Below are 15,408 nucleotides of genomic sequence, written 5' to 3'. Positions count from 1 at the left end.
TTTAAAAAGATTAATAAAAACAACTAAGATAATTATTTACCCAGTTTTTGGTGAATCAGTAAGTAATGGTGGTCATAGCGGTGGTGGATTAAATCAAGGAATAAATGTTTGCAAAGCAAAAACTGTAAGGAGCATCCTCTACCACATGCAGTTAAAAAACAATAGCAAACATGGCAGGCTAACTGAGGGCTTTTGTATTGCATCGTTTACTGTCATGCATTTGTTCGTATGATTATCGTATACTTTATAAATTTTACTTTATAATAATTTGTAAGCATTCATTCATTTTCTAGCCTGCTTATTTCAGTTCAGAATCAGGGAAGCCTACTCCAGCAGCTCAGGAACAAGGCGGGAACCAACCCTAGATAGAACGCCATTTCTTCACAAGGTGCACTTACACACACACACCCAAGCTCAGTCATATGGGGACAATTTAGACACACCAATTAACCCAACATGCACATCTTTGGCTGTGCTAGGAAACTAGAGTACTCAGAGAAAACCTACGCAGACATGGGGAGAACATGAGCACTCCCCACAGACAATGGCCCTGGCCAGGAATTGACTTTTTTTCCTCATCAATATTATAATGAAATGATGTTGAATGAAATGAGGTTATTCGAGGATCTGCTGTATATGAAGCAGGCTTTGGAAGATAGTAAAGAGTTTGTAAAGGGTCAGATAGTAAATATTTGGGGCTTTGTATGTTATACGATATCTGTTACACCACTTCAACTATACCACTGTAGCATAAAAGCAGCCATAGAAGACACATAAATAAATGAGCATGATTGTGTTCCAATAAAATTTTATTTACAAAAATAGGCAGTAGGCAGGATCAGGGGTCAGTAGTTTGCTGACCCCTGATCTAAAGATTCCCAACTTAACAAACTAGAAAAAAAAAAAAAAAGAAGCAAATGAAACACAGGGCAAGTAGAAGGATAAGATAAAGAGTGACAACTGACGAAATTAGGAACAGAAAAACAATATACACAATTAATGAAATCAAAAGATGTCTCTTTGAAACATAAAAACTGATGAACCTCTGCAAGACTAAAAATTTTAAAAATACAAATAAGTCATGTTAGAGATAAAATAGGGAACACCACTACAGACACTATAGATATTCTAAGGATAAGAAGGGAATATCACAAACAACTCCGTGTCCATAGATTCAACAACTTAGATGAAATGGACACTTTCTTTGAAAGACACAAACTGTCAAAGCTCACTTAAAGAAAAACAGAAAACTTGAATATTCCTAAATCTATTAAGGGATAATGAATGTGTATTTAAAATCCTTCCACAAAGAAAACTCCAAGCACAGATATCTTCACTGGTTAATCCCACCAAATATTTAATGAAAGGGGGACACCAATTCTATAAAAACTCATCCACAATATAGAAAAGCAGGGAACTCATCCCAACTCATTTTATAATGACAACCTTACTCAGATACTAGAATGAGATAAAGACATTCCAAGAAAAGAAAATAAATCTCCATACTGATAACCTAGGAAAACTACTAGCCAAATGAATTCAGGAATATATAAGATAACACATCATGACCAAGTTTTTTTTGTCCTAGGATTCCAAGACTGGTTCAAAATTCCAAAATGAATCAATGTAATTTATCATATCAACAGACAATTATAAGAAAATCCTTATAATCATCTCAATAGATGCAAAAAATCATTTAACAAGATTTGACACCAATAATAAAAACTCGGCAAACTTGTAATGAAGGAAATTTCTTCAACCTGATGAAGGGCACCTATGTAAAACACGAATGTTTTTTCCCTGAAATTGGAAACAAGGCAAGGATGTCCTCTCTTAGTATTCCTTTCACACTGGAATCATACTAGAGGTCCTACCAGTACAATGAGGTGAAAAAAAAAAAAAGAAAAGAAAGAAATAAAATGAATACACACTGGAAGAGACAAATAAAATTATCTCCATTCCTAAATGAGTGATTATCCATGTAGAAAATCCCAAAGAATATATTAAAAGCTATTAGAACCAATAAGTGAATTTAACAAGATTGCAGGATACAAGATCAATAAACAGAACTCAATCATTCTTCTACATATGAACAATGAACAACTGGAAATCAAAATATTAAAAAGTACCACTTACCATAACACTCCAAACCATAAACTACTTTTTTTTTTATAGAGTCTTGCTCCGTCATCTAGTCTGGAGTGCAATGGTGCAATCTTGACTCACTGCAACCTCTGCCTCCTGGGTTCAAGCAATTTTCCTGCCTCAGCCTCTCGAGTAGCTGGGATTACAGATGCCCTCCACTGCACCCGGCTAATTTTTGTATTTTTAGTAGAGACAGGGTTTCGCCACGTTGGCCAGGCTGGTTTCGAACTCCTGACCTCAGGTGATCCACCCGCCTCGGCCTCCCAAAGTGCTGGGATTACAGGCCTGAGCCACCGTGCCTGGCCCAAAACGATGAACTACTTAGGTATAACTTAAAAAACAAAAACCAAAAAAATAGAAACCACTCAAACTGCATTCTCTCCCTCTTCCTCTACCACAGGAAGAGAAGAATGATCATCAATGGCAAATGGCAGTTGCGCCAACCAACACCAGGAGCCAGCTTCACGCTTAGGAGAGAATGCTGAGCGTTTGCCTTGTGGTTTCCAGTGCTCTATACATTCACAGAAGCTTCTCTAGTAACAAACTATAGAGATGATTGCTGAAAGTATAATTTTGGTATACTTTTTTTTTTTTTATGTGCAAGTTCTCTGAGCTGAAAGCTACAAAACCTGGATGAAATAAATTTTTAGAAAGACGTATACAAATGGAGAGATATAGTGTCTTCATGGTTTGGAAGACTCATTATTATTAAGATATTGACTCTCCCAGCAAGGCATGGTGGCTCATGCCTGTAATCCCAGCACTTTGGGAGGCTGAGGTGGGTGGATCACCTGAGGTTAGGATTTTGAGATCAGCCTGGCCAACGTGGCGAAACCCTGTCTCTACTAAAAATACAAAAAAAATTAGCCGGGCGCCTGTAATCCCAGCTACTGGGGAGCCTGAGGCAGGAGAATCACTTGAACTCGGGAGGCAGAGGCTGCGGTGAGCCGAGATCATGCCAATGTCCTCCAGCCTGGGCAATAAGAGCAAGACTCCATCTCAAAAAAAAGGGGAGGGGGGAGGGATAGCATTAGGAGATATACCTAATGCTAAATGATGAGTTAATGGGTGCAGCACACCAACATGGCACATGTATACATATGTAACAAACCTGCACGTTGTGCACATGTACCCTAAAACTTAAAGTATAATAATAATAAAATTTAAAAAAGAAAAAGATAGAAAAGACATTTAAAAAAAAGATATTATTGACTGTCCCTAAACTGATCTATAGATTCAATGCAATACGAAATTAAAAATCACTGCAGGATTTTTGTAGAAGTAAACAAGTTGATTCTAAAATTTACATAGAAAGGCAAAAGAACTATAATAACCAAAACAATTTTGAAAAAGAAGATTAACATCGAAGGACTAACATTACTTATAAGACCTATTATAAAGCTAAAATAATCAAGACAGTGTGGTATTGGTGAAAGGATACAGTCCAGGAATAGCAATTCAATGGAGATAAAAAGTTTTTACAACAATGATACTGGAATAATTGGGTATCCATATTCCAAAAAATTAACATTGGCCCATATAACTTATAAAAATCAACTCAAAATAAATCATAGACCTAAATACACAAGCTAGAAGTGTAAACTTCTAGAAGAAAATATAGGAGAATATCTTTGTGAACTCAGGCAAAGATTTCTTAGCTGTGATGTCAAAAGTACCATCCATAAAATAAAAAGCTGATAAATTAGCCTTCAGCAAAATTGAAAACTCTGATCTTCAAGAGATACTCTCAAGAGATGAAAAGACAAGCCCCAAACTGGGAGAAAACATCTGCAAATCATATCTGGTAACACCCATATCCATAATATATATTAAACTTATAAAACATTTGAACAGATACTAAACCAAATGGCAAATAAGCACAAAAAAAGATGCTCAATGTCATTAGTTGTTAGAAAAATGCAAATTAAAACCACAATTAGCCTGGGCACGGTGGCTCATGCCTGTAATCCCAGCACTTTGGGAGGGTGAGGCCAGTGGATCACCTGAGACCAGACTGGTCAACATGGCAAAACCCTGTTTCTACTAAAAATGCAAAAAATTAGCCGGGCCTGGTGGTGCGTATCTGTAATCCTGGCTATTCAGGAGGCTGAGGCAGGAGAATCACTTGAACCCAGGAGGTGGAGGCTGCAGTGAGCTGAGATTGCGCCATTGCACTCCAACCTGGGCGACAGAGCAGATGTCATCTCAAAAAAACCCAAACAAACAAACAAAAAACCACACAATTAAATGCCACTACATTTTTTTTGAGAATGGCTAAAAATTTTAAAAATATGTCTATACATACATATATGCATACATATTTACAAGCATACACACACACACACATACACTAAGCTCTGGCATGGATGCAGATCACCTGGTAGTCAGAATGCAAAATGATAAAGCCACTTTGGGAAATCGTTTGACAGTTTTTCTTATAAAGTTAAGCTTACACTTATCATACAACACAGTAATCCTACTACTTGGTATTAGCTAAATGCAACAAAAATTTATGTTCACACAAAAACCTGTATGAGATTGTTTGCAGTAGCTTTACTCATAATTGTCAAAAACTAGAAAAACCCAAATGCCCTTCAACAAAATTAACTATCCATACCAAAAAATACTACCCAACAAGAACACTAGAGAGACTATAACATAGACAAATCTCCAATGAATTAACTAAGTGAAAGAAGCCAGACTCAAAGGCTGTATAGGTTATGATTCCATTTATATGACCCTGGAATAGACAAAACAACAGGAACAGAGAACAGAACAGTGGTTGCCAGGGACTGGGAGATGGAGAGGGGTTGAATATGGGTGGAGTGATTTTATTGCCTGATGGAACTGTTCTATGTCTTGACTGCAGTGATCGCAGTTGTATACATTTGTCAAAACCCATAGAACTGGACACCAAAAAGGATATGTTTCATAGAATGCAAATTATACCTTATTTTAAAATGAAAAAAAGGAGCAAATTATGTAGTGTAAATCAAGGAGGGGCTGTTTACTTTCAACAATTATATGTAGTTCACACTTCAAACTGCTTTCACCACCTAGTCATCTCTAAATTTCCATACAACTCCATGGGCCTCAGTTAAATCATCTGAAAACGAAGATAATGATAGTATCTACCACATAGCTAGGAATAAATGAACTAACATAGATAGAGCATTTAGAGCAGTGCTGACATATAATAAGAATTCAATAAATGCTGCCTGCTATTTCTACTGCCACTACAATGACTATTTTACTACCTCTGTTGTTGATGTTGCCTAACCTACTTTTCCCAAGATTTTACATACCCTCAAATATATTCCCAAGATTTTACATATACTCATAATACTTATATTCACACTATAGCAGTAAATAAAGTATGATTAAGGAGGAAAAAGTGAATGAACAAATATGATCTCCTTACCTCTAAACATTTTTCCCCTGATTTTTAGCATATTACTATCTACATAAACCATCCCCTCCTATTACAGTACTAGCACAAAGATATTTCTTTTTACTCAGTCCAGGGAGTTGTATCAGCAGAGGAAGAACTAATTTGGTCTTTTTCTAAAATCCTTAAGTTCTCGTATCATCTTTGTTCCTGTCTGGGTAAGTTTAGAATCAATGCTTTTCTAAAATTAAACTTCGTACATAAAGAGTAGAAGTAAAAATAACATGTGATCTTCACTTCTTCGATGGTCAAATGAATGTCAATATTATGCTAAGCTTCTGGAATAACATTCCATCATTATATTAATGAGTTAGGCTACATCGAAAATAAGAGTACAGTTTTCAAGATAAATTCCTTTAAAAATCACAGATAGCTCCAATAAGAAAATTAATTTGAAAAAAAGTTGAATAAAGGGTAAAGATAGTGATACAATCTATGCCATATGTTACGGCACTGGGGCATCTATTGCAGACTTTGATCTTTGACACTTTTTTAATCTACAGAATCTTTTCCATCATCTCTAACTTACCCTCACCTTGCCTTGCCTTCATTCTATAGGACACAGTTTGGAATATCCTTTACTCCAATACCAAGAAGGGTTGGCCTGTATGGTTCCCCCATCCCACTCTCCCAATCCATATTTGCTTGGTGCACAGGTGGATGCTGGATCAACAATGGGTCAACTGAAGATACTGTCCTGGGAATTTGGAATTGGGCTGACTCATAAGAAAGATATATAAAATTCAACTGTAATGAGGCAAATTTAGAAAGACTGTCTATAAAAAAAGAAATATAAATATAGATTTACAGAAAATACAGATAAGACAGACAAACAGTGTGAAAGTATTCCCTCAGTTCTTGATGGTTTTCCATTTCTTATTTCTAATTCCTTCCTAATAAGATGGCGCATTTTTGTCTTTGGGTTCCATGACTAAAATAAATTTCTTCTTTTTCCTTAAGTGAAGTCAAATTGGTTTTGTTTAATGCACCTATCATATTAAAACAACAAATCTTCCACCATTTTTAACCTCTGGGAATGTGTCTCATGCCTAGAGATCTACTAGGTCAGTTCACTAGATCAATACTCACAGTTCCTGGAATTTGACTTTTCTCCTCTTTTCATCTAGGTATATACAGTAGCATATGATGCTACACTGCCACAAAATACTTAATAGATTCCATAATAAAATAACACATCATATCTATAGCTTATAACATATTAAAATTAATGATTCATCTTCAGTAAAATAAATTAGTACCCATATTAATACTACAATTTCCAAGTTCTAAGAAATGAGTTTATTTTAAATAAAGGATAATATAAATGTTGTATATGTCAAAACAATCTACCTATAATAGGACTGTCAGGTAAAATACAGTATCCCAGTCAAATTTAAAATTCAGATAAACCACAGATAATTTTTAGTAAGTATGTCCCAAATACCACATGGGGGATTTACATGACATAACAAATCATTTTTAAGATAATAAATTCTTTTTGTTCTTTTTATTTGATAAATCCAGACCCAGGGGTAAAAGAGTTAATTCAGATCACTCTTACCTGTGCTTTGTGTGATGTTTTCTCTAGGAATATCAACCAACCACAAAATCCGATCACTGAACTTGAATAAAGAAGACATCAGAAAACAATGTTTTACAACATGAATAACAACACATCACATTCTACACTATCTTTTTAAAAGATAATTAAAAACATCCAATACATATACCTTTTACCTAGAAATTTCACTGTTAGGAATTTTTCCTACATTATGCTCACATATGTGTGAAATAAAATGTGTTCAAGAATAATTTTGCATCATTGTAATGGCTGAACATTGGAAATAATGAAAATATTCATCAGTTGTGTATAATATAGCCACATAGTGGAACTCTGTACAGCCAAGCTTAGGTAGCACAAAGTTGAAGTATTTACTGGCATGACATGTCAGAGACAGAGCTTGAGGTTGACAGAGCATTTGAGATATTAAGAGGAAAATTCCAGGAATAAGGAAACTGCAAGAATGGCAATCTCTGAGATTTATAAACTGTGACCAAATTCTTGGGCAATAAAGGTGCAAAGGACACCCCCAGAAGACCAGTTTGTAAAAACTAGCAGTGCAAGCTAAAAGAATTGAGTAGCGATTTCAGCTGCCAAAACCACAGGTAAGATCTTAGAGACCTGTGGTACAATTCTTCTTTTGAAGAAATAATGGCTGGAAACATTCCAAATTTGCTAAACTTACAATTTTAGAAGCCCAGGGAACCTTACTTGGGTAAATCCAAAGAGAAAAATCTTAAAAGCATCCAGAGAAAAATAACATATTACATACAGGAGACAATCGTAAAATTAACAGCTGACTACTTATTCAGAAGCAAAGGTGTCAGATGACATTAGAATAAAATATTCAAAATGCTGAAATAAAGTGAAGTCAACCAGAAATTTTAAGTTTGACAAAACTATGCTTCAAAATTTCAGTTGACCACTAAAAACCTGTTAGATCTTACAAACAAGTTTAGCAAGGCTGCAGGATACTAGATCAACATATAAAAATCAATTATTATATTTCTATGTACTTGCAGTGAACAATCTGAAAATGAGATTAAGAAAGCAATTCCCTTTACAACATAAAAAAGAATAAAATATTAGAAATAAATTTAACAAAAGAAGTATAAAACTTATACTCTGAAAACATAAAACATTGTTGAAAGAAATTAAAGATCTAAATAAATGGAGAGACATCCATGTTCATAGATTGAAAGACTTAATATTAGTAAAATGGCAATACTACCTAAATGTATGTACAGATTCAATACAGTCCATATCAGAATCCCAGATGGCTACTTTGTAGAAATTGGCAAGCTTATCCTAAAATTCATATGGTAACTCAGACTAGCAAAAATAATCTTGAAAAAGAAGAACAAAGTTGGAAGATTCATGCTTCCTGATTTCAAACTGTAGTACAAAGCAACAATATCAAGACAATATGATATTAGCATAAAGATAGACATGTGGATCAATGCAATAAAATTGAGAATCCAGAAATAAACTGTCCCATTTATGGTTACCTTATTTTCAACAAAAGTGCCAAAACAATTCAACAGGAGAAGAACAGTCTTTTCCACAAGTCATGCTAGGACGGCTGGATATCCACATGCCAAAGAATGAGTAAGGACCCTTATCTCACATCAAATACAAAATGAACTCAAAATGGATCCAAGATCTAAATGTAAAAGGTAAATTATCAACCTCCTAGAAGAAAACATGTGGGGTAAAATGTCATAACCTTGAGTCAGGCAATGGTTTTCTACACATGACACCAAAAGCACAAGCAACAAGAAAAAAAATAGATACAGCGGACTTCATTAAGAAAAACTTTTGTGTATCAAAGGACACTATAAAGTGAAAAGACAATGCATAGAATGAGAGAAAATATTTGCAAATCATATGTCTGATAAGAGACTTGTATCTAGAATCTATACAGAACTTTTACAAATCAAAAAGACAAATACCCCAACTAAAAATAGGCAAATAATTTGAATAGATATTTCTCCAAAGAACATATTCAAGGGACTAATAAGTACATGAAAAGATACTCGACATCATTAGTCATTAGGGAAATTAAAATCAAAATTATGAGATAGCACTTTATACCTACTAGGATGGTTATTTTTAAAAAGACAAATAAAGGCCGGGCATGGTGGCTCATGCCTGTAATCCCAGCACTTTGGGAGGCTGAGGCTGGCAGATCACAAGGTCAGGAGATCGAGACCATCCTGGCTAACACGGTGAAACCCCGTTCTCTACTAAAAATACAAAAAATTAGCCAGGCGTAGTGGCAGGTGCCTGTAGTCCCAGCTACTCCAGAGGCTGAGGCAGGAGAATGGCGTGAACCTGGGAGGCGGAGCTTGCAGTGAGCCAAGATCGCACCACTGCACTCCAGCCTGGGTGACAGAGTGAGACTCTGTCTAAAAAAAAAAAAAAAAAAAAGACAAAACCAAGCCTTGGTAAGGATGTGGAGAAACGGGAACCTTAACCCAGGTGTGGTGGTGTGCACTTGTAGTCCTGGCTACTCGGGAGGCTGAGGCAGAACTTCTGGGCACTTTAGCCCAGGAGTTCAAATCCTGCCTGGGCAACACAGAAAGACCCTGTCTCTAAACAAAAAAGAAAGAAAGAAAAGAAATTGGAATTCTAACAAGCTGCTAGTGAGAATGTAAAATAGTACAACCACTTTAGAAAACAGTCTGGCATTTCCTCAAAAGGTCAAACATGGAGTTATCATATGATCCAACAATTCCATCCCTGGCCATGTAGCTAAGAAAAATGAAAACATATTTCCACACAAAAATTTTCACACAAATGTTCACAGCAGCATTATTCATAAGAGCCAAAAAGTGGGAATAGCCCAAAGGTTCATCAACTAATAAATGGATAAACAAAATGTGGTATTTATATAATGCGATATTATTTGACCATATTATGCTAACTGAAACATATGCTAACTGAAAGAAGCCAGTCATGAACACCACATATATATGTTTCATTTACATAAAATGTTCAGAATTAGAAAATCTATAGAAACGGAAAGATTAGTGGTTGTCTAGGGCTGGGGAGTGGAGGGGGGATTGGGAGTGACTGCTAATAGTTATAGACTGTCACTTTCATCACTTTTGGAGTAACTAAAGTATTCTGGAATTAGTAGTGATGGTTGCACAGCTCTATGAATATACTAAAAACCATTTAAGTACACACTTTAAATGAGTGAACTGTATGGAATTATATCTTAATAAAGTTGTTGCCAAAAAAGAGGTGAAATAAAGACATTTTTAGGAGGAAAAAACCCCAGAGAATTATTTGCCAGCAGTTCTGCACTGTAAGAAATGCTAAAAGAAATTGACATCAAATGGCAACTTATATCTACAGGAAAGAATGAAGGACAGTATAAATAACAAATATGTAGGTAAAGGGTACAAATATTTCTTCTTCTTTAATTTATTTAAAAATATATGACTGTTTAAAGCAAAAACTTTAACACTATCATTGGGCTTAAAACATACATAGATGTAATATTACTCAGCTACCTATTTTTTAAAAAATACATCCTATAAGGGAGAGTATGCTTCTTGTTAATAACATACCACAGAATAAGACAAAATGTAATTACCAACGTTAAATTAAAGTGGAAGATGCCATTATATGTACTATTCATGATTCCTAAGCTGGGAGCAAGTCCTCCTGATGTGAAGACACTTAGCATTCCTTTTGATGCAATTTCATTTTCAGTTTGGAAGAAACACTGGATTTTCTTTAGGAAAGAGCAAGAAAAAAAAACAACTAGTAACCACTTGATGCAGACACACAAGTTAGTTAATCTAAAAGTGATTAGTAATTCCAGTCTCTAGTTAGGAAAAAATATATATATATTTATAAAAGTATACTTTCAGAACTCAGTAACCTATTATGCTAGCATCATAAAGGTTTCATTTTAATAACAGTCTTTTCTATCATAGAAATGGTCATTATTACTACATGTAGTAAACATAGACTCAAAGCAATATGTTATCACAAATAGAAATACCAATTTTATTAAAATTGTTATTTTGCGTCTAAATAAAAAAGGAAGCAACTATATAAAGCAAAGCCCATTTTACTGCATCTTTACTGGATATTTCCTAGTTTTGAGAAGGCATATGAAAATGTAGCGATCAGAAATGGTGGATTTTCCTGAAAACTAACATGAGACAGATACCAAGAGCTTTATTTCAATTAGTTCTTCTAGTACCTAAGATCACTTTGGGCAAGTTCCCTATCTGAGTTTTAGTTTCCCTAATCTAAAAAATGGGGAAATACATTCATTCCAAAAATATCTGCTGAGCCCTTCCTATGAATGGTGCTAGGAATGTAGATGTGAATAAAACAGACAGAACTCTCTGCCCCTGTGGAATTAACATGCTAATGGAGATTGGCAGGTAGACAAACTGGATGGAGAGATTGGTGGATGGATTGGTAGAGAATGAAGGAAAAGATAGAAAAAATGAAATAAATATAGAATACATTATAAGAACGAAGCAGGGAAGGGAGGTTGAGAGTGCAGGAGTTTGGGAAGGCAGTACAATTTTTCACAGGGTTATCAGTGAAAAAAAACAATAGTACTTTCCTCACAGAAGATTAAATGTATAGATTAAATGTCATAATGAACATTAAATATTTTTTTTAAATGCCTGATACACATAAACACTTTATAAATGTAAGCTATCACTTGTAACACTACTGCTGCTAGAACTACTATACTACAACTATCCAAAAAGTAGGTTATAATTCCCTTTTTAGAAGAAGAACTGAGGGTCAGAGAGTTTAGGTAACCTGCCCCAGGACACACAGACCATAAATGGCAGAACCAAGACTGGACCCCAGCTCTGTAAGTCCATCTTCTTCCAAAGCCCATTCTTTTTCCATAACATATAACAACAAATCAGAAATGCATTTTTGGCTCAGAGAGCATACACTTCTCAATAGTTGTATATACAAAGCTTAAATATATATTTAAGCATATCAAGAGGGAATTGTGGCCTAAGTCAAAGCAGGCTTAGGAATAAATGCATTTGTTCTCATGGAGTCTTTTTCTTTGTTTTTATTATATATATTTATCATAGATATTTAGACAATCTGTGCATTTTTTATTAACACATATTTTTGTTAGTATTTGCTGCATGATCTTGATAGCATGCTTTATTTTACTCTGTTGTGTATGTTTTTAAAAAGTCTCCCATTATTTGAATCAAAGGATCATATCGTTCCTTACCCAAAATGACAACTTCAATGTGGTACTTGTTATACAAAGGCGAGACAGATTTTCAAGGTCATGTGAGGTAGCTTTCCTTCTCTAATAGGCTACATCTGTCAGACTTCAAAAGGACAAATCAACTCCACTAAAAAGGGGAGGGAGGAGGCATCATTTTTAAAAAAGAAAGAATAAAAGCAAAAACACCCAGGATGCTCTATGGCTAAGTGAAGTATTTTACCTGCTCCAAGTAGACATACACTAGCAAAGATAGAAAAAATTATTATTTATATAGAATTTTTCCTCCCCAAGTCTGAACATAGTAGAGGGTATTTGGAAAGAATACAATGCTATTGGGTTTACACATGGACTTTAAAGGAACGTGAAGGGTTATAACACATGCTATTAGTGGACCTTACCAAGTTTTCTAAGAAAAGATACAACTTGATTATTTCATTCTCTTGAGGGAACCCTTTGTCAGAACATGCAAAGCGTTTCTCTGTATCACCTAAATAATAAAAAAAATACATATATTAGATCACTGATAGAAGACTGTCCATAAAATGTACCATGTTTCTAAAACTGACAAAATATTTTTAAGGAATAAGAATTATAATTGCACATTTTAAATTCACTTTAGGTAAAATTCAAATTTTCCACCTTGTTTTTCTTTTTACACATATGCTATAAGGCATGTTTAAAAAGGGAAGGTTTGGCTGAAGCACTAATATAACTCATACTAGACCATGACACAAAATTTTTAGAGGTAGACAAAAACCAGTTCTTGACACTGCAACACCTCACCTTGAGGGTATAGAAGGATCCAGAATCGGGGACTGCAGAGAGAATTTGTGTTTTGATAGAAAGGTACTGAATGAAGATGTTAGGAGAAGGACCCCTTCTACTTACTTACCTTGTGTCTGAGGCAAGAGGGTCTGATGGGCACACTGAGAAAAGTAAAATATATCCCTGCAGTTTGGGGCACAAACTCAGACTCCTGCTTAGAAAATCTAGAAGGCAAGAGATGATTTGGTGGAGAGAACAGGATATGGTTCGTTGAGAAAGAGATGGGCATGTTAATGATACAGACAGGAGACAGAAATACTGGGTAGAAGAGGCAAAGGTCCCATCCTCAAGCCTGGAAACCCACAGCCCTAATGAAAACAGGCATTTCTGTTTTTGTGCCCAAAAGTTGCCTTTTGGCCCACCATGGCCCCTATCCTACACCCATATAAACCCCAGACCCCAGGCCTCAGAGCAGACTAGTAGGTAAGCAAGGAGATGGACAGAAGAGCAAAAGAACAGCAGAGAGACGAGAAGGAGCATCTAAATGCCAAGAGGAGTTCCGCTGGGGATGGTCGGAGAGGCCAAAATCCAGGGGAAGATCATCTTCCCACACCATCCCCCTTCTAGCTCGTCATCTGTCCTGCTGAGAGCCACCTCAGGCCATTCAGTAAAACCCCTGCGTTCATCCTTCAAGTCCATGTGCAAACTGATTATTCCTGGATGCCGGACAAGAACCTGGGTACCAAGAAGGCACTGAGCTGGTAAACACTTAAAACGTCCGTGGACAGCAAGGCTAACAGGGCGCACTGTAACACACACCCACTTGGGCTTCAGGAGTCACAGGCTCCCACCTGTGGATGCTGCCATGAAGCCAGAGCCCAGGTGTGCTCGTCCGGCTCCTGCACCTGCCCATCTGATGCTCCCCATCCCGTAAGGGGTTCGAGTGCCAAAACAGCCACACCTCTGTATGTCCTGCAGGAGGGGCCAGGGAACTCTCCCGTTTCATTAAGAGTCCTGCACAACCAAAATTTACTGGGGCAAAAGATGGATGAATGCTTCCTGTGGTCCAGATATAGGTCACTGGTGAAAAAGAACTAGCTTAGGGTCATCTAGGTTCCTGTCCTCAAAGGTCTCTCTGAGCGGCAACTGGCTCTCAGCAAAAAGAATTTGAAGGCATAGACAAAGAAGTAAGTGACCAGTGGGAATGAAGAAGTTTTTGCCTTTGTTAGAAGAACTGTAGATGAGAGATTCCTGGTAATGTGAGGGAGGGGAAGGCGCTATGAAGGACTCATTCAAGTGCCCAGAGATCAAGGGTCAGCTTTACACATCTGCTGGAACTTGAAAGTGCAAATGTCAGATGGTCCCCTCAGACCCAGTTAGGGCAGAACTGTGCTATTTCCTCCCTTTCTACAACGCTGGAGCAAGAAGGGTCAAAACCTAAAGTTGATGAGACAATGAAAAGGAATCTAAACACTAAGTGGAGAGAAGGAAAAGTTGACCTTAGCCTTTCTTCTCACCTATAGGCTTCCCACCAGCACAGGCCCAGACAGGAAACAGGGAAGAAGCTTCAATTATAAAATAAGAGTTAAATTTGACTTGTACATGGGCTTGGATATTTTAGTTACAACAATTACAATGCAAAAGTGTTTTAAAATTTCAAATGCTCAGAGAACTGATTTTTGGCTCAGGGGGAACATGTGCAGGCTTGTTACAAAAGTATATTTTGTATGCTAAGTTTTGGAGTACAAATGAATCTGTCTCCCAGGTAGTGAGCACAGTGCCCAACAGGTAGTTTCTCAGCCCCTCCCTGATCCATTTCTCCTGTCCCTCATATTCTCCAGAGTTTATTGTTCTAGAAGAACTGTGTGAATCATCCAATTGTAACCAAAAAAATCTTGGTTCTGGCACAAACATTCATCCAGTGACAGAGGAAGAACCATGCCAAAGATTGGATTTAAATAGGAGGCAAAAATAAATTTAATTTATAATTGAATGTTACTCGTTCTGTTTGTATAATGTAATGATTTCAATGCTATCTTGAAATTCTGTAACATATCTTTACAAGTATCACAAATATGCAAAATATACAAATATTTCTGGAGGTTATAATGTTAAACAGTTTTCAAAGTACTTTCAACTTATACAATCACTTTGCCCATACTTGACAATGCTATCAGACCCATTTTTTTAAAGCTATAATTTGATTGTGAAGTCCAAATCACTTCTCTGTTTAAAAATCTTCACTGA

The 15,408-nt window shown here is 36.1% G+C and overlaps 1 protein-coding gene and 1 non-coding gene across 2 annotated transcripts in view; both read right to left on the bottom strand.

Moving 5' to 3' along the window:
- Window positions 1–14,088, bottom strand: part of CATSPERB (cation channel sperm associated auxiliary subunit beta) — a 156,645-nt gene extending 142,557 nt beyond the window's left edge. Inside the window, 5 exon segments of the mRNA XM_058429381.1 lie at window positions 7,155–7,215; window positions 10,759–10,899; window positions 12,795–12,883; window positions 13,773–13,919; window positions 14,013–14,088. Of these exon segments, the coding sequence (XP_058285364.1) occupies window positions 7,155–7,215; window positions 10,759–10,899; window positions 12,795–12,883; window positions 13,773–13,919; window positions 14,013–14,088 (514 nt within the window).
- LOC116456502 (small nucleolar RNA U3) lies at window positions 2,506–2,720 on the bottom strand. Its single transcript, XR_004244721.1, has one exon. It is a non-coding gene; the product is annotated as a small nucleolar RNA U3 (small nucleolar RNA).
- Window positions 14,089–15,408: the final 1,320 nt, after the last annotated feature.

Source organism: Hylobates moloch, unplaced genomic scaffold (assembly GCF_009828535.3).
Source record: "Hylobates moloch isolate HMO894 unplaced genomic scaffold, HMol_V3 SCAFFOLD_16, whole genome shotgun sequence".
Classification (NCBI taxonomy): Eukaryota; Metazoa; Chordata; class Mammalia; order Primates; family Hylobatidae; genus Hylobates; species Hylobates moloch.
The sequence above is the reverse complement of the archived record's forward strand: the minus strand, read 5'-3'. Positions and strand labels throughout refer to the sequence as shown.